Source organism: Diadema antillarum, unplaced genomic scaffold (genome assembly GCF_040938485.1).
Source record: "Diadema antillarum isolate AM-2024a unplaced genomic scaffold, OU_Dant_1.0 scf00000095, whole genome shotgun sequence".
In the NCBI taxonomy this organism is placed as follows: Eukaryota; Metazoa; Echinodermata; class Echinoidea; order Diadematoida; family Diadematidae; genus Diadema; species Diadema antillarum.
This window is the reverse complement of record NW_027270984.1, coordinates 2,209,604-2,229,825: the sequence shown is the minus strand read 5'-3', so window position 1 is coordinate 2,229,825 and position 20,222 is coordinate 2,209,604. Positions and strand designations below refer to the sequence as shown.

The 20,222-nt window shown below is 39.2% G+C and overlaps 1 protein-coding gene across 1 annotated transcript in view; it reads right to left on the bottom strand.

Moving 5' to 3' along the window:
• Positions 1-20,222, bottom strand: part of LOC139718512 (glycine N-methyltransferase-like) — a 38,753-nt gene that overhangs the window by 13,441 nt on the left and 5,090 nt on the right. The window contains exon 2 of the mRNA XM_071629985.1: positions 7,848-7,996. Within this exon, the coding sequence (XP_071486086.1) occupies positions 7,848-7,996 (149 nt within the window). The remainder of the gene's footprint in view (positions 1-7,847; positions 7,997-20,222) is intronic.

The following is a 20,222-nucleotide window of genomic DNA, read 5'->3' as shown; positions in this document are numbered from 1 at the left end:
TAAATTATACCATTTTACAGGCAAATTGTTCAATAATAATCGACATCAAAATAAACTGCTACCTTAAACAAGTGGGACTGTTTCACGTCGATAAAACGCGCAAAAACATGCATCAAATTGCACCATTTGCAACATCAAAATGCTTACCGTGGGAGGGGGGACACCCCCCTCCCACACCCTCCCCTCCCCCAGCGCTCGCTCCGTTCGCTCGGGTTCAGTCGCGTTCATGATATTCAGTGAAAAAGAATTAATACAAGAAGTGTATTTAAATCATACCATATTATAGGCAAATTGTTCAATGATAATCTACAGTAAAGTATACTGCAACCTTAAACAAGTGGGACTGTTTCAACTCGTTAAAACACGCAAAAACATGCATCAAATTGCACCATTTGCAACATCAAAATGCAAAAAGTTCTTACCGTGGGAGGGGGACACCCCCCTCCCACACCCTCCCCTCCCCCTCGCTCGCTCCGCTCGCTCGGGTTCAGTAGCGTTCATGATTCAGTGAAAAGAATTGATACAAGAAGTGTATTTAAATTATACCATTTTACAGGCAAATTGTTCAATAATAATCGACATCAAAATAAACTGCTACCTTAAACAAGTGGGACTGTTTCACGTCGATAAAACGCGCAAAAACATGCATCAAATTGCACCATTTACAACATCAAAATGCAAAAAGTTCTTACCGTGGGACGGGGGACACCCCCCTCCCACACCCTCCCCCCCTCGCTCGCTCCGCTCGCTCGGGCTCGGTCGCTTCGCTCCCTCGCAGACTAACCGCCCCCCCTAAGATGAAATCCTGGCTACGCCGTTGTGGCGCCGTCATTTTGCGTTTCTTTACGGATGAGTTACGGACAGTTACGTCTACATACGTCCCTGCGGATGCCTGCGTCCACTCTGCGTCCCCCTGCGTTCACTCATCCGTATCTATCCGCGGCGGACGTAACCCATCGTAAAGCACTGTGTGACTGGGGCATGAGGGGTTTGGTGTTCGTGGGCTACGTAGGCCCTACGTATGTGTGTTGCGTGTGAGCGTTCGTGTGTCTACGTATTAAAAGCCCAAGTCACATAATGCTCTGCGTCCGGCGTTACGTCCAAATAAGTCTTTTTTTTTCTGCGGACACCCGGGGATCTCTTGCTGTCACCAGAGCATTTTTACAAAACATACGGGAAAAAATATGCGGGCGATACGGAGAGATACGACCAAATGCGGATACTTGCGTCCACTTGCGGATATTCTTACGAATTGGCACGTAATTTTGTTCTTTCAACTTGTACAAACTTCCGAATAGTTCGGAGCACTTGCGGAGAGTTGCGACTATTTACGGAGAGTTGCGGATATTTTCGGATAGTTACAAATTGTTGTAAATAATTATGGACAATATGACGATCCCTGCCAAGTCAATGTATTATGACAGCAAATTTAGCACATATTGGACTGTCTTACATTGTACACTGGGGAAAACTGAAATTGAATTTACGTACAAGTTGTGAAAAGTTTTCACATGTCTTTAATTTGCTTTGCATTAATGAAAGATTTATGAAATTTTGAATTTGAAGTTTGAATTTTGTATGTCGTGTTATTTCAAGGAATATAGGTATTATAAACAAAGTTAAATTTTATGTTCCCAAAAATTTACTTTTTATGTTATATTCTACTTTGATACTACCTTACTTAAACTATGGTATACTACCATGGGGAAACACTTTTTCTACTTATACAGACAGAATATTATTATAACAGAAAAAAGCTCTTCGTATCATTTGTCGCGAATCGTGGAGAAGTCATACTAATAATTCATTTCACAAAAATAACATTTCGAAAATTTTTGACCTTTATCGTTTGCAATTAGGACAATGCATGTATAAACTCACTAACCATTCTCTCCCCCTTGTGTTTGATTCCATGTTCTTAAAGAATGAAACTGTTCATGCATATCCAACCCGTCAATCCCATGAATATCATTTGCCTTTGACTAGGACGGTTTTTGCAAAATCTTTATTCTTCTTTTCTGGAACAAAATTCTGGAATTCTCTTGACAATATTACAAAACAAGCTTGAAGTTTTAATACATTTTCTTTAAAGTTAAAGAATTATTCAAAAATTTCGTATGCAGCAAAATAATTCATTCTTTTTTTTTTAACTTTTGATTTTCAAAATCGTTGTTGCGTCGGTATCCTCACTACTCTTTGTTTATCAGCGAGCCCGTGCTTCTGTGCCTCCAGTGCCCTGGTTATGACCCACCATTTCCCTCTCCTCCCCCCCCCCCTTTCCACCTCGAACTTCCTACCTTCCTTATTATCTTTCTATCCTCTCATCAATCGTTCCTTATAAGAGAGTCGCTTTGTGTTTGTTAATGTGCGTTGGTATGTGTGCATGTGTGTGAGTATTACTCTGTCTGTCTTTTTTTTTACTACCGTTTAGGGAAATTCACGGTTGTTGTTGTTGTTGTTGTTTTTTGCAATTATATTCTTTTTCTATATGAGGGGACTGCATTCTACAAGCCCTGCTTTTTAGCAGTCCCCTCCATTTCCAGCAATATTGTTCATGCATTCACAACAGTGACGTAACAGTTATTTGCATCTCTGTTGATAATTTACCTGTCTTTCTCTTACAATGTTATTCTGCTCATCGCATTGTGGTACTGATTTCCTGACATCTGTGGATTCGAGTGTTTCATTGTATTTCTAATTATTTTGTTTGTTGGAAGTGAAATAAATCAACTTGAAAACTGAGAACGAAATTAGTATTTCTCTATAGTCTTACCCACTTTACGCTCCATGGAATGTGTATTGCATTTTGTGTATATAATATTGTCCTTGGGTATGGGAGGGGTGTTTGAAAGTCTTGATGTCTTTTTTTCTCTGGAAATTTAATAAGCATTGTTTTATTGTGAAAATCTCCTTAACATAACCCAATAAGTCATGAATATCGCTGCACAACGACAACGTAACCACAGTTTGTCTATTCCATGACTGTGAGTAATAATTTTCGTACTCTAATGTTTATCGATCTATATTGTATTATATTTGTGGTATAATTATGTTATGTATTCTTTACATTTATGAAGTTTATTCATATTTGAGTTGCACAAATGAAATTTAAACGTCAGGTTCAAAATTTCATATATCTTTTATCACTGTAAAGCAAATTAAAGGATTACGAATATTTTCACAACTTGTACGTAATTTAATTTCAGTTTTCCCCAGTCATGTCAGTGTACAATGTAAGACAGTCCAATATGTGATAACCTTGCTGTCATAATACACTGACTAAGCAGGGATCGTCACAGAAAACAATACTGTCCATAATTATTCATAACAATCTGTAACCATTCGTAAATATCCGAAAATATCCGCAACTCTCCGCAAGTGTTCAGAACTATTATGTGCCAATTCGTAAGAATATCCGCAAGTGGACGCAAGTATTCGCATCTGGTCGTATTTGTCCGTATCGCCCGCATTTTTCCCGGTATGTTTTGAATAAATTTTCTAGTGACGGCAAAGGATCCGTGGGAGTCCACAGAAAAAAAGAAGACTTTTTTTGGACGTAACGCCGGACGCAGAGCATTATGTGACTGGTGCTTCAAATGTTTTACGGATGGTCTGCGTTCAAGCTATGAAGAGTTACATTCAGTTACGGGTAGTTACGTTTGGACCGGTTACCTTACGTAAGTCTGCGTCCGTGGAGTCCCTCTGCGAAATTTGAACATTACAAAATTTCGCAGGTTTGCCGTCTTCATTTTACGTTTCTTTACAGACGAGTTACGGACAGTTACGTCTACATACGTCCCTGCGGATGCCTGCGTCCACGCTGCGTCCCCCTGCGTCCACTCATCCGCATCTATCCGCGGCGTACGTAACCCATCGTAAAGCACTGTGTGACTGTTGCATTAGCAAGCAGGAGATAATAGGATCGAAACATTCAAGCGACACAATTCCCACAACACGCGCAGCGCTCCATCACACACACACACACACACACACGCACAAACGGACACTTGATTATCACATACACGCGCACATACACACTTCCTTGAAACCTCACCAGACTTTTTACATGCATGTTTGCATGGATGTAGCCATGTAAGTTATGTGTTAGTATTTCAATGACTATGTCCAGAACGATATTACCCAGCAAAATGTGCTTCGAGGGCGGGCGACAATCCGTGCCGCCAGCCCCCGTCACGGAATGTCGCCAGACGACAATCCGTAACGGGGGCGAAAATCCGTGCCGCCAACGCCTATCACGGATTGTCGCCCCGAGCAGGAGGCGACAATCCGTGTAGGGGCGACAATCCGTGTCGCAACAGACCCTTTCTGTTGAGCCAATCTTTGTTCACTTAAGATCTTCATGCTTCTAATACTCCATAAGTATCATTACCGTCTCCATCTCCGTTCTAGCCATCATACAACAACTTTAAACACGTTAATAATGCATGGGCGTCACCAGGGGGGGTGCGTTGGGTGCGAACGCACCCCCCTTCAGATCCTTAAAAAAAAAAAAAAAAAAAAAAAATCAGTCTGCGAGCGACCTCAACGCCGGACACTAAATAATTACTCTTTTCTATTTTTTTTATATATTTTGCACCAGGGACACACACACACACACACACAAATCAATTCGCACCCCTGGTTCTGGCAGCACTGATTTTATCTATTAATATTCTACAGTGTTTACTATTTATCGACCGTACTGTACATCCGTACGATACGGAGCACTTATACACGTTTGCATGTAGGCCTACGTGTGCTACTTACAAGTATGTAGGGTCTATGTACGTTACTTCTGACCAATCCATATTGCCAACCCAAGAGCGAGCCTTAGCCTCATTAGCAAAAGATTTAAAAAAATGGAGGGGCAAGCATATCATTTTGCCCACCTCCCCTCCCCCCCCCCCCCTCCATAATTCCAGAGACGAGAAGATTTTCGTATCTTTTTTTTTTTTGACAGAAAAACAAAAAGTTACCCCCATAAAAATATTGGAGGGGCAAGCATATTTTAATTTTGCCCCCCCCCCATAATTAATAATTCCCGAAATGAGGAGATTTTCTTGCTTTTGAAAGAAAACAAAAATGTTGCCCCCATAAAAATATTGGAAGGCAAGCGCACCATTTGCCCCACCCCACATAATCATAATTCCCGCGATGAAAAGATTTTCTTGCTTTTTTGTTAGAATTCAAGAAATCTGTCTAATTATTTCACCCAAAAGCAGAGGAGTAACTACGGAGGGGGGGGGGTGCGCCCCCCTCCCAATCCGCTGGTAAAAGATAGTATACCGAAATAGTAATTCAGGTGTTAGTAAACTGCTTTTGAATGAAAAGGTGATCAAGAAATAAGATATTTTTCTATGATTTCTTTTAACCATAATTAGATAGGTATATAGTGTGAAACATTGTTCAAAATGCCCGGATCCGACAAGAGATTGTGATTCAGCGTGATTCCTGGTTGGCATTCTGCATATAAGCAGGATGTGCGCAGTGTACTCAGTACATCCGAACGAAGAGTGGCTACAATGTTGCGCAATGTGATGTAGAATGTCAAAGCTAGATCATTGATTTTGCAGTGTTGCTTTACATACTAGTCTATGTAAAAATGTCTTGCATTGCCAATAAAAAGACTTGACCTGGGCTAATTCCTAACTTTTCTATGTACATATAATACACACACACAAACAAACACGCACAATTAGTTTAGGGGATGCTCTAGGAAAGTGCAGATTTTGGACATCCTTTCCCCGCTTGGTCACTTCGACGCCACCTCGCTGGTCAAACCTCCCACAGTAATGAACATAAACCCACACCCTTGACTACCAATGGGGGATCCAGGGAGAGGGGCGCACCAGGCGCACCAGGCGCACCGGGCGTCCCCCCCCCCCCCCTCCCCCTTTAATTTCCAAAGCGAAAAAAAAAATATAGCTTCAAACGGCAGTTTTTGGACAGTAAAATGTCAAAACTTTCAAGCTCGCTCGCTCCTCTCGCTCGCATTTAATCGTAATGCCATTCTCCTGAAGTTGCTGCCAGTAATTGCCGGCAGTTGCGCCTGGTACGCCCCCCCTTAATTTCCAGAGCAAAAAAATATGGCTACAAACGGCAATTTGGGGACTGTAAAATGTCAAAATTTTCAAGCTCGCTCGCTCCGTTCGCTCGCATTTAATCTTTATGCCATTCTTCTGATGTTGCTGCCAGTATACCATTGCCTGCAGTTGCGCCCGTTGCGTCCCCCCCCCCCCCTTAATTTCCAAAGCGAAAAAATATGGCTAAGAACGGCAGTTCTTGGACTGTAAAATGTAAAATTTTCAAGCTCGCTCTCTTCGCTCGCTCGCATTTAATCGTTATGCAATTCATCTGATGTTGCTGCCAGTAATTGCCAGCAGTTCCGCCCGATGCCCCTCCCCCTTAATTTCCAAAGCGACAAAATATGGCTAAGAAAAGAGCGGCAGTTTTTGGACGGTAAAATGTAATATTTTCAAGCTCGCTCGTTCCGCTCGCTCGAATGTAATCATTATGCTCTCCTAATAGTGCTGCCAGTATTGCTGCCACCTCCTTTATTTCCAAAACGAAAAAATATGGCTCCAAATGGCAGTTTTGGGACTGTAAAATGTCAAAATTTTCAAGCTCGCTCTCTTCGCTCGCTCGCATCTAATTGTTATGCCATTCACCTGATGTTGCTGCCAGTAATTGCAAACAGTAAGATGCGCCCGATGCGCCCCCTAAATTTCCAAAGCAAAAAAAAAATACGGCTACAAACGGCAGTTTTTGGACTGTAAAATGTCAAAATTTTCAAGCTCGCTCGCATTTAATTGTTATGCAATTCTCCTGATGTTGCTGCCAGTTATTACCGGCAGTTGCGCCCGTTGCGCCCCCACCCCTCCTTTATCTCCAAAGCGAAAAAATATGGCTCCAAATGGCAGTGTTTGGACTGTAAAATGTCAAAATTTTCAAGCTCGCTCTCTTCGCTCGCTCGCATTTAATTGTTATGCCATTCACCTGATGTTGCTGCCAGTAATTGCCAGCAGTTGCGCCCGGTGCGCCCTACCCTCCTTAATTTCCAAAGCAAAAAAAAAAAAAAAAAAAAAATATGGCTACAAACGGCAGTTTTTGGACTGTAAGATGTCAAAATTTTCAAGCTCGCTCGCTCGCTCGCTCGCATTTAATTGTTATGCAATTCTCCTGATGTTGCTGCCACTAATTACCGGCAGTTGCGCCCGTTGCGCCCCCACCCCTCCTTTATTTCGAAAGCGAAAAAAGATGGCTCCAAATGGCAGCGTTTGGACTGTAAAATGTCAAAATTTTCAAGCTCGCTCTCTTCGCTCGCTCGCATTTAATTGTTATGCCACTCCTGATGTTGCTGCCAGTAATTGCCAGCAGTTGCGCCCGGTGCGCCCCCCTTAATTTACAAAGCAAAAAAATTTGGCTACAAACGGCAGTTTTTGGACTGTAAAATGTCAAAATTTTCAAGCTCGCTCGATCCGCTCGCTCGCATGTAGTCGTTATGCCATTCCCCTGATATCGCTGCCAGTAATTTGTCGTTTCACACCATTTCCATTATCCATTTATATAGGGGTGCAACCCTCTCCGGCACTTACACACACTCCCCCCACCCTTGCTCGCTCCCTCGCATACTACCCCCCCCCCCCCCCCCCCAAGATGAAATCCTAGCTACCGGTGCCTTTTCCCCGCTTGGTTTCCCTAAAAAAACAGTAAAAGTCTAGGGATTGAGAGCTTCCTATCAAAATGTCTGTCAAAAAAAATCTCGTGAACATTTAGTGTCAAAACGCACCCCCCTTGAAAAAAAGCTGGTGACGCCCCTGTAATGTAATTATAGTCTAGTGCCCTACCCTGTTCCACAGGCTACATCAAGAACTTTCTTGCACCCTCTGGAGTTGAGCTGATTTAGCAGCCACTCTTCATACTCAGATGACCGCTTCGCTACCGGCCCCAATTTGAGCACGACGTCCGAGTTATTAAACACGTTTCCTGTCCTCTTCTGTCGGGAGAAAAAAGAAAAGAAAACACAACAACTCTTCTTATGATTACTGGACTGTGGTAAGGACTCCAATGCGTGGAGTGGTACAAATTTAGAGTATTTTATGAGAAATTCTTCATCTCGCAAACAACATATCAGTGACACCAAGACCAAATCTGATGCCATCAACGAATGAGGTGTAGTTCGAGAAGATTCACGTTTGATAAATAGCACGCTTGAAAGAAAAAAAGTGTCTGCTTTAGACGGCATTTGGATTTGAAACACCTGTAGGCAATCCCCCGCTAAGGCAATCAATAACATTTTGTATCACGGGCCCGTAAGAACAGCTCGCAACTTTTCTTCACATGGCATGTTTTTCATGATTGTAACAAAGCTCCGTCACGTTTTTTTTTTTATATATAACTTCATTTACCTAAAAAATCATTTTAGGAAAATATTTTAAAAAGATGTATAAAATGTACAGTTTTTACTGCTTCATGTCAAACTTTAGCCAAACGAGTTTTTGTTTCGATTCATTGCTTAGCCCGAGCAGTCAGCTAGTAATGTTTTGACCAGTCAAAATGAAAAAAAAAGTTCCTTTTTTTAATCACTCTCACTAAGTTGATTATGTCCAAAATTACAGGTAGGATTTGATTTCACTGCTGGAAAAAAAAAAGGTCTTGGCATCAAATTTGCCTACGTATCGTTGGTACTCTATTGTATCTGAGCTATTGTGATTCGATGGACTGTTTCGTCAATTGCTCTTTTTTATTGCCAATTTATTATATATAATCAAAGTAATATGTTTTTGTGATAACGAGATGATAGGGAGAAATTCTTTGAGTGTGCTATTCTACGTAGCTGTCGGGATCTTAGAAAAAATCCCAGACTCATTTCCAGAAATGTTATACGTATGTTCAATATATCTAATCGCATGTAATTCTTCTACTCTGATCTCATATAAATGATTAAAATGTGACATAGCTTCTTTCAAAAAAATAACAATTTTCGATGAGGAGCGGTCTATCCGTGCAATTCTTTGCTCAGCTTAATCTCTTTATTTCCCGTATCTGTTCTAAAGTGTTTTTTTTTTTCAAAGTATGGATATGGCATATTCTAAAAGTTAATTACCTTCTCCTTTTTTTCTGAGCCCTTTTTTTTTTCATTTAACAGGATGATCTTATATAGCTTCCTGTATTAACTCTCCATAGAAATAGTTTTCTTCAAATTATATTTGTCAATCAAACCGAATATATTTATTACAAGTATTATGTCGTTCATTCTATTTTCCTTTCAATTTTTGTCGTTAAGAAAAAAATCTAGTCACCTTTGAATAAACATTTGAAAGTGAAAGGCTCAAAAAATTTAGCGTTGTAGTTCTGAAGAATACTAAAGGTCCACCTACCTGCTAAGACAATGACCAAAGATATTCTTTGTTTAAAAGTCATCTTCCAGTTTTTCATTCAAAGTCTCTCAATCAAACCCACTTAAGTTTCATTAACTCTATAGATCTAGCCGGAAGTCGGGCATTTTGAGTTCTCTTGTTCATAAGAAAACATGTCTTTTTCATTATATAGTATTCATTTTTGCCTTTCAAGAAGCAATGATAAATTTACGTATTAACAAACACTCACATTGGTATCGCAATAAGACAGGACACGTATACTGACTTAGATAAGATGTAAGATTTAATTGACTGGTTTTTCTCATTAAAGTTACATCCTTATGCTTCCACCTAATCTTCGTGAGATGAATAACATTTTCTCCACTTCGAATTAATTGTCGAACAAATTCTAGGCCATTATTTTACCAGTCTAGGAGATTGGATGTTTATGATCTTCTTCCACAACATTTGTATAAGATTTACACGACGGACATTTACCATATTCTTTAATGCAATGATACGATACCTATTATTACCTATACGAGGTAGTTTTGCGAGGCAATTACAGTTGGTATTTTGCAGGGTCGTGGAGTTCAGCAGGCGATATTAGAGCATATCACGAGGATCCGGGGTTTTACATATACAGTACTGGACTCCCGTTATAACAAAATCCTCGGGACCGGCAGTTTTCTTTCGTTATATCGGAATTTTGTTATTACCGAGCAAATAGACAATAGAAATACATAGAGTGGATGACATTGCAGCCCAAATTTTTACTTTGTTACAACCAGAATTTTGTTATAACCGTGTTCGTTATAACGGGAGTGCACTGTAAAACAGGAAGGTGGGCCCGTGGGAAGAGAAGGAATGGAATCTAACCTCCCTGCTTTACATGTAAACATTCCGATCGACCACGAAGAGAAAACATTCAAGGAGGTCGCTGCGTGTCGATTACACTCACCGCAGAAGAACGTCGATAAATCAACTCATACAAGGTCGACCACTTCCAGCAGCACTACGCGTCAAACAATGATTAGTCCATTTGTGCTCAAGAACTGCACAGTGACCATCAGTTATCACAACTCTCCAAATTGAAACAGAAGCAAAAATAAAGTGTAAAAGCGTTCAGATGTTCGAAGTTTGCCTGTTACAACTACATAATATGTAGTTGTAACAGGCAAGACATATTATGTCTTTGAAGTTGGAGTTGAATGATATACATTGATGAACAATTTGTCAATTATTCGACATGTTGGTGATGATCTACAGGTAGTCAAATGTGGTTTGATCTATATCATAGTGTATAGCCGTATTCTCATATTTTCCTAATTTACCTAGGGGATAGGTAAGAGTTATGATAGTGACTGGCCTGGAGGGAGATACCAGATAAATATTGCCCGCACTGGAAGAATGTTGCCCTCGTCTTCGACTCGGGCAATATTCTTTCAGTTTGGGCAATATTTTCTGGTATCTCCCTCGAGGCCAGTCAATATTGTATAATCATTACCTATAAGAGGTAGTTTTGCGAGGCAATTAAAGTTGGTATTTTGCAGGGTCGGGAGTTCAGCAGGCGACATTAGAGCATATCACGAGGATCCGGGGTTTTACCTATACAGTGGACTCCTGTTATAACGAAATCCTCGGGACCGGCAGTTTTCTTTCGTCATATCGGAATTTTGTTATAACTGAACAAATAAACAATAGAAATACATAGAATGGATGACATTGCAGCCCAAATTTTTACTTTGTTACAACCAGAATTCTGTTATAACCGTGTTCGTTATAACGGGAGTGCACTGTAAAACAGGAAGGTGGGCCCGTGGGAAGAGAAGGAATGGAATCTAACCTCCCTGCTTTACATGTAAACATTCCGATCGACCACGAAGAGAAAACATTCAAGGAGGTCGCTGCGTGTCGATTACACTCACCGCAGAAGAACGTCGATAAATCAACTCATACAAGGTCGACCACTTCCAGCAGCACTACGCGTCAAACAATGATTAGTCCATTTGTGCTCAAGAACTGCACAGTGACCATCAGTTATCACAACTCTCCAAATTGAAACAGAAGCAGAAATAAAGTGTAAAAGCGTTCAGATGTTCGAAGTTTGCCTGTTACAACTACATAATATGTAGTTGTAACAGGCAAGACATATTATGTCTTTGAAGTTGGAGTTGAATGATATACATTGATGAACAATTTGTCAATTATTCGACATGTTGGTGATGATCTACAGGTAGTCAAATGTGGTTTGATCTATATCATAGTGTATAGCCGTATTCTCATATTTTCCTAATTTACCTAGGGGATAGGTAAGAGTTATGATAGTGACTGGCCTGGAGGGAGATACCAGATAAATATTGCCCGCACTGGAAGAATGTTGCCCTCGTCTTCGACTCGGGCAATATTCTTTCAGTTTGGGCAATATTTTCTGGTATCTCCCTCGAGGCCAGTCAATATTGTATAATCATTACCTATAAGAGGTAGTTTTGCGAGGCAATTAAAGTTGGTATTTTGCAGGGTCGGGAGTTCAGCAGGCGACATTAGAGCATATCACGAGGATCCGGGGTTTTACCTATACAGTGGACTCCTGTTATAACGAAATCCTCGGGACCGGCAGTTTTCTTTCGTCATATCGGAATTTTGTTATAACTGAACAAATAAACAATAGAAATACATAGAATGGATGACATTGCAGCCCAAATTTTTACTTTGTTATAACCAGAATTTTGTTCTAACCGTGTTCGTTATAATAGGAGTGCACTGTAAAACAGTAAGGTGGGAAGAGAAGGAGTGGAATCTCTCTTCCCACCTGCCTGCTTTACATGTAAACATTCCGATCGACCACGAAGAGAAAACATTCAAGGAGGTCGCTGCGTGTCGATTACACGCACCGCAGAAGAACGCCGATAAATCAATTCATACAAGGTCGACCACTTCCAGCAGCACTACGCGTCAAACAATGATTAGTCCATTTGCGCTCAATAACTGCACAGTGACCATCAGTTATTACAACTCTCCAAATTGAAACAGAAGCAACAATAAAGTGTAAAAGCGTTCAGATGTTTGAAGTTCGCCTGTTACAACTACATATGTATCTTTGAAGTTGGAGTTGAATGATATACATTGATGAACAATTTTTCAATCATTCGACATGTTGGCGATGATCTACAGGTAGTCAAAATGTGGCTTGATCTATATCATAGTGTATAGCCGTATTCACATATATTCCTAATGTACCTAGGGGATAGGTAATAATTATGATATCGACTGGCCTTGAAGGAGACACCAGACAAATATTGCCCGCACTGAAAGAATATAATCTGGTATTTCCCTCGAGGCCGGTCAATATCATATGATTGAACCAGACTCAACACTCCATGCAACGGCTCCCATAATGTTAGGGAACCCATGGTTTGCATTGTATAATCTTCTGCGTAGGAAAGTTTGGAATGATTTGCCCCGAGGTATCCAAGAGGAAAGAACAAGATGTTCATTTTGGTAAGATCAAAAATTCCATTTATAAACAGAGGTTGATGGTCTAAGTATACGATGAATAAATATTATTTACAGATGTATAGACCTATGTTCTGATTTCTTTTTGACGCGCGAAATTCTTGGAGAACCATTCTTTACAAGCACATGTGGTAACTTTTGGTCTGCAAAACAGACAAGCCATATAGGAATGGCCATTGTCCCATTGTGCCTGGCTGTTGCGTAGGCTGCAAATCTCTCTCTTTTTTATTAGTCCATGGGCCAGGTAAGATATTTGTACCACCAAAAGGGACAAAACCTTTGTGGTGCCGTTTAGTTTGTTAGGGATTTATAAGTGTATCAAACTATGAAAGCAATTCCAAATGAGTAGCTTGGTCATGAAAAATGTAGTCAATGCATTCTGGGTAGTCAATGCATTCTGGGCTTTAATAATCAGCCCGCGCGTCTGAACCGAGACTATATACAGAACGATAAAGCACGGTCTCTACGGGTGAACGCGGTGTATCTCTCTGTGGAGTGATAGTCTACGTTCAAGGCAGCCGCGGCCATATCCAAAGGCTGTTCTACATGGTACCTCTCTTTATGTAGGAAAAATTGTATGGAATGGGAGACATTACCGCAAAAAGGTATTTTCTTATTATTCATTGCCATTCATTTTCTCGCTAAAATACCCGTGGAAATTCATTTCTACGATAAATTGCTACATTCCACTGTGCATATTTTCATATCTTTTGCGGGAGCAAGAACTAACAATTTAAGGTTGTTTTCATACAGTTTTATAGCCAATTCAAGGGCTACATCTGGATGAGTGACTATTGTATCAATGAATATTTAAGACATAGTTTAATCAAGGCTTACATATTATTATGATAAGATAAGTGATAATAAATTTCCTGTTTGAAAGAACAATGAAAATTGGAATTATGGAGTAATCACAATAAAGATGGCACTTCAAAATGACAAGATTATACAGAGCGGAAGAGAGTACTGATGTTAATTCCATTATTATATAAAGTTAGGTAACAGCGTCAAACACGGTATTTGCAGATCTTGATACCAGCAAATGACCGCGGTCGTACCCCAAAGGTTGCATACAGCAAGGGAATTGGACGGTTTTGCCCATTCCCATTCCTAGACTTTTACCCCCAAACCAGACTTTCTTTACTTGGACATCACATTTTTAAATGATTTATCACATATTGAGTAAGTCATTCAACAATTAAAGAAATCCTTTTTTGGGGGGGAGGGGTTGCTAATTGTGCTTCTCGCAACTTGGTTATTCTAGCATGACGCATGGCAAGTGCCAAAGTAATTTCGATTTAGCAATTCTATTTGTTTCTCGGTATCTACTTGGAATTTTTTATACCTTGTGTCAGAGGGGATCGACATAATAATTCTCCCTGTTCCAGACTTATGAAACTCCACCTAAATGCAATTGCTCTGAAAATTCTGACAAATACTCTGCAACAAACACTAATTTGCTCCGTCGACATAGTTCTATTTGCATTTGCGGACATTTGCTACTCTCCAGTTATATCGAGGCTTGCTGACTTTTTGAAGTTGCATGGCGGTGACCAATACAAACAAAAAAGCCGCCCCAAAACTCTCTCTTTTCGATTAACGCCCATAATATACATCTGCGTGCCTATTTTGTGTTTGCTCATTAGTTTGTTTGAATTAGAATTAATGTTCGTTTTTCGTATATCTTTTGGTATGATTATCATGGCACTATCTATCCTATTTCCTGTCACTTTATCCTTTCCATTAAGTCGAATTAAATTTGCTCTGAAGAGTGTTTTGTTTATTTAGTAATATTAACTCACCCGTTTTGCAGAATTATTAATATCAAGAAGGATGTTTTGCTATCTCTCGTTGCGCTCTTAATTTTGCTGAATATGTAGATATCTCGCTATTGGGGTGGTGGTACTTGGGAGGTGTTTGCTGAGGTGTCTTTGTCAAAATGATGTCGAAATGTTGGTGATGATAGTGGCTCTGATTATTTGGAGTAGTACAGAATTATTTGATTACGAATAATTATAGTAATCATGATTTCAACAAAAGGTGACAGATACAATTTCGCCATTGATAGTGTCCTTTGAAATGCCGGTGGGTTTTTTTTCACTCTTTTCCCCTAGATATTCCCCAGAGTGTTGATCGCATAGTTGAATAACAACTTTAAGAACATGAAGAATGCAACAGCTCGCGTGTATGGAATGGGGATGCCCTCGCATTTGTTTATGTGACAGTGGATGAATTATTATCATCTCCAAAATAGCAAAAAATTTGGAGAGTTAGGCTCCGCTGATACTGAACATGAAATTTTGCTCACTATAAGTTTGATATCTTGTCTGATCACCTCCAAATTTGATGTCGTTTCCCGAAACTTATTACGCATATACGTTGTATAATGTTTAATTAGTGTTAAAGTATTTTGGTTGCCATGGCAACAAATAAATATAAGCAAGTTCCGTTTCACATTTTGACTCCTTTTTAGTTTCCTGTTACTTATTATTATATGTATTCACAACATAAAATAATAAAATTTTATACTTTTAAGGGAAGTATTCAATTATGTTTGAAAAAGCTACAGCGCCCTCTTGTGTTATGTCTTGATTTTTTTCTGTGGTAAACACCATTTTCTTAAGATTTGGACCTGTAATTGCTCCGAAAAGGTTAAAATGAAGTTCAAATGTGTCTTAAAATGTCTAGAGAGAAATCAACAGCAAAAACTAGTTGCAATTTCGCCTTTACTGCCTGACATATGTCTTAAAATTAGTTCATTTGATATTATTTAATGGAATTCTCTTTGTTTTCTTTGTATTTTGACAAATTGCTCCCTCTTTGTGGTTTCCAAGGAAAGTTTTGATAGTGCCATTTTGTAGAGTATGTCTTGATTTACATTTGTGCCACATTTCAGAGCAATTGATAGAAAAATATTGAAATTACAGAGGGAGCGGATTGTGCCCTCCATGGTTTACCGAGCTTAAAAAAGGTATTTGGAGTTATGAGGTTAACGGCTGATACTGAGACTAAGCTACTTCTCTGGAATTGCTATCATAGCAAAATATCGTCTACAGATACATACCATTTCAAAATGCATACGCAGAATTTGTCCCTTTAAGTGGTACCAATATCGAAAAAAATCTGGTCTTGGCCCATGGACTATCATTCCATGTCTTCATTTTAGATGTTTTTTCCCATTGATTTCTAACAATACAATAAAATAGTCTTTTACACGCTATGGTGACACCTATCATTTACACACTGATGATTTGGAAACGCCAAAATCTCTGCAAATTGGACAGCGAAATACCGTTTGTTAACGATTGTCGCCCCGGCCCGAGGCGACAATCTTTGACGGAGTTGGCGTCAAAGATTGTCGCCCCGTCAAAGATTTTCGTCTGGCGACAATCTTTGACGCTTGTGCAGTTCCCAATTTTGACCTCGATGGCGACAATTTATGATGGCAAAAAAAAAAAAAAAAAAAAAAATTGTTGCGACAAAGATTGTCGCCCCCGGCTCGGGATGGTTGCTCCGGTGTTATGCTTTGGTGGGATGGGTATGACTGCCCCAGACGCGTATGTGTGTTTGTGTGTTTGTGTGTGTGTGTGTGTGTGTGTGTGTGTGTGTGTGTGTGTGTTGGGGGGGCTGCATGGTATGTGCTAGGGTTAAATTCTGGCGCCAGAATGTGGGTATTAGTGTTCACGCATTACCATCTTGCAGTTAGCTCAGATGTGTTCATGGTGAGGTATTTTGTATGCAAACTACATTGTACAGTTGAGGACGTGGCGAAAGATGTTTAGACACTTAGACGTGCCTAGCCTGGTTTTTTTCCTCTTCTTTTTTGCTGTGCAGCTGGTGTAAAGTAGCTCAGTACATGGCATGTTCACGGAAGGTCTAAATTCTGGCGCCAGAATGTGGGCAATTGTTCAGGCATTACCATATTGTAGTTTATAGCTCAGATGTTTTCATGGTTATGCATTTTGTATGCAAACTACATTGTACATTTGAGGATGTGGTGAAAGATGCTTAGACACTTATTACTTAAAGGGACTGTACGGTGGTGGTTGGGGTGGGGATTCATGTTTTGAACATTACTAAGTGAGATAATGGGAGGCCTCTTGTGGGGTGTGGGAGGGCGTGTGGTTTTGAGAGGGATTCAACGTTTGTTTTGATGAGAATTGGTTTTCGAATGGCTGAGATACCCCAAAAGTGATAATAATAAAAGGCGACATGCCCCACCTTTATTAGGATCTCTTTGTTTCAACTTGTTTTTGGATATCTCAGCCATTTCGAGGCCGATTTTCGTCGGTTTTGCTTTTGGTACCCCTTGGAATTGCATGCTCTTTGGCGTCTCATAGGGTGGTGTCTGGATATCTCGCAAAACGTTAAAGGCTGAATCCTCACCCCGACCGGGACTGTACACACCCTTTAAAGGTTTTTTTTTTTTTTTTTTTTACGTCAAATTCTTATGTCAAATTCTTTACGTCAAATTCTTCTTCTTTCAGTCCACCTATAGCACCGCAGATGGAAGTTCCGTCTCAATTTGTGGAATCTAAATTGCATACTTTTATTTATATTCAACAAAAGGGAGAAAATAGTTTCTTGGCAGTTGTGCATGATGGTTTGAATGTTTTAAACAGACAGTCATGTAGTTCTAAACTGGACTGAACCAGTTTCTTGCAGATATTATGCATACCATGCATGTAAATTTTCAGGCTCTGGGGGTGGTGCTTAAGTGTGACACTAAATTCACACAACGTTTGTTGCCCATTTATCTGGGTATTGGTAGTGTGTTGCACCACACCCAAAATGTACCCGGTACGGATTCTTGGTTCGGCAGGTTTCACATCCATCATGCATGACTTGAATAATCTGTTGGCAGTTAATATAGGAAGTCATTATCATCCACCCGGGTCAAATCAGGGCATGCATGTTACGCAGGAAAATTTTTGTTAAGTTATGTGGGGGTAACGTATACAGATTTTGCAGAAACTCATTTTCTGTACGGATATGCATGGTGGAGGGCCGCTTTCAATCATCTCCTTGCGTTATGGAAAGTTGGTTAGTTGTCTTGGTTTGGAGGTTTATTTCTGTAATGTTTGAAGTTGTGTACTGGGTAGGTAGCTGTTGTACATGGGTATTAGGCTTCTGTCATGGAATTAGAGATTGGGATAATTTAGGCTGTAATAGGAGGGAGGGATGGGGGTATGTTAGTGTATATGTCAGGTATTGTAAGGTTAAGTGCTTTGGTGTGTTTCGATGCGTGATACGTTGTATGGGGTGTTGTTGTGGTTGTTTCTGCTCGCATTCAGAAGCGTGTATTAAATCGGCAGTTTGTTTGGATAAAAACAAGCCCCGTATTGACTGTGAGTGGAGATGCCCGGTATCAAAGTTAATGATGTTACAAGATTTTCAAAGGAGATTGTATGGTGTTTGGGCAATAAGGTCACAACATTTGGGAATAATCATTTGTTCAAAATGGCGGGTTTCACTTTAATTTCTGTAAATGTTAGAGGTTTACGGAACAGGAAAAAAAGAAACAGAATTTTTGAATGGGCTAAAAGTAAAGGAGGGGATGTTGTATTGTTACAAGAAACGTATAGTTCACCCGATATCGAAGATTTGTGGAAACGAGATTGGGGAGGTGAAATGTTTTTTAGTCACGGCTCAAGTCACAGCAGAGGTGTTCTAATATTAATAGCTTCTGGCAGTAATATCAAAGTTGATCAAATAAAAGTTGATGATATGGGTCGTTATATTTTTTTAAAAGGAAACATTTTTGACTCTCAGTTGTTATTAGGTAATGTTTACTTTCCAACAAGAGATAAAACATGGGAACAAACTGAATTTCTGGGAAAAATAGATGCACTTATATCAGATTTTTGTCCTTGTGAATGTTCTCTTATTCTAGGAGGAGATTTTAATGCAATTTTGAATGAAACTTTGGATTATATAGGGCCTAAAACACCCTCAAAGAGTAAATTATAGATAATTTGGATTTTTTTCTTAAGAAAAATAGTTTATTAGATATATGGAGGAAAAGAAACCCGGACAGTAAGCAATTTACTTCCAAACAGTTAAACCCTTTAGTACAAACTCGTTTAGACTATTGGTTCATATCAGACCACATGGTGCGATTAGTAAGGAATTGTGAAATTTTGACATCTGTTACTCCTGATCATTCCGGTATTAGATTAGAATTACATTTGTTCCGGAAAGTTATAACTGTAGGGGCAAATCGTATTGGAAATTTAATAACAGTTTGTGTAATGATAAAGAATTTGTAGAAGGAATGATAACGGAAATAGAAAGTATTATGGAAACGTGGGAAGATGCATTTAATGATAAATTAGTTTTTTGGGATTTTTTAAAAATGAAAATGAGTGAATATGCAAGAAAATATTCGAAAGGAAAAGCAAAGGAAAGGCGAATGAAGATTGAAAAGTTAGAAAAGGAATTAAACATTTTAGAGCAAGATTTATTAACTGCTGCTACTTCTTTAGAAATAAATACACAATATGTTGAAAAGAAAAAAATGTTGAGTGAATTATATGATAGATCATTGGAAGGACTCAAAGTTAGATCACGAGCAGCCTGGTATAAGAACGGGGAAAAGAATAAAGAATATTTTGAGCAATTATTAAAATCAAATAAAAAGAAAACAATAATACATATTGTATATGAATTATGTAGTGAAGATAACTCTGTTATAAAAGATAGAAATGAAATTTTGAAGTCAATTCGAAATTTTTATGAAACATTAAATTCAAAGAAGAGGGGTGCAGTAAAACATGTTTCAAATGAAAGTTTGTTTGTTTTTTTCAAAAGTATTCCAAAGTTAAGTGAGGAAAGTCAACAATTTTGTGAAGGAAAGAATATTATAGATGAATGTTATGAAGTTTTAAAAGAAATGAAAAATAATAAAGCTCCAGGTAATGATGGGCTTTCGGTTGAATTTTATATTATTTTTGGCCATATTTAGGCAGGCCCTTAGTTGAGGCATTGAATGAAGCGTATGATAGGGGTAATTTATCAGTATCACAGAAGCAAGGGACCATTACATTAATAGAAAAAGATGGTAAAGATCCTCTTTATATCAAGAATTATAGACCGATTACACTTTTGAATGTGGATTATAAAATTCTTTCAAAGGTTTTGGCGAAGAGAATGAAACAAGTTTTGAGTGAGATAATACACATGGATCAAGTGGGATACATGGAAAACATAAATATTGGGGAAGCAATTCGATTAATAGATGATATGATTTTTCACTGTCTGTCATATGATATAGGTTGTTATTTAATAGCTGTTGATTTTGAGAAGGCCTTTGACTCGGTATCTCATTCGTTTTTATTAACCGTTTTG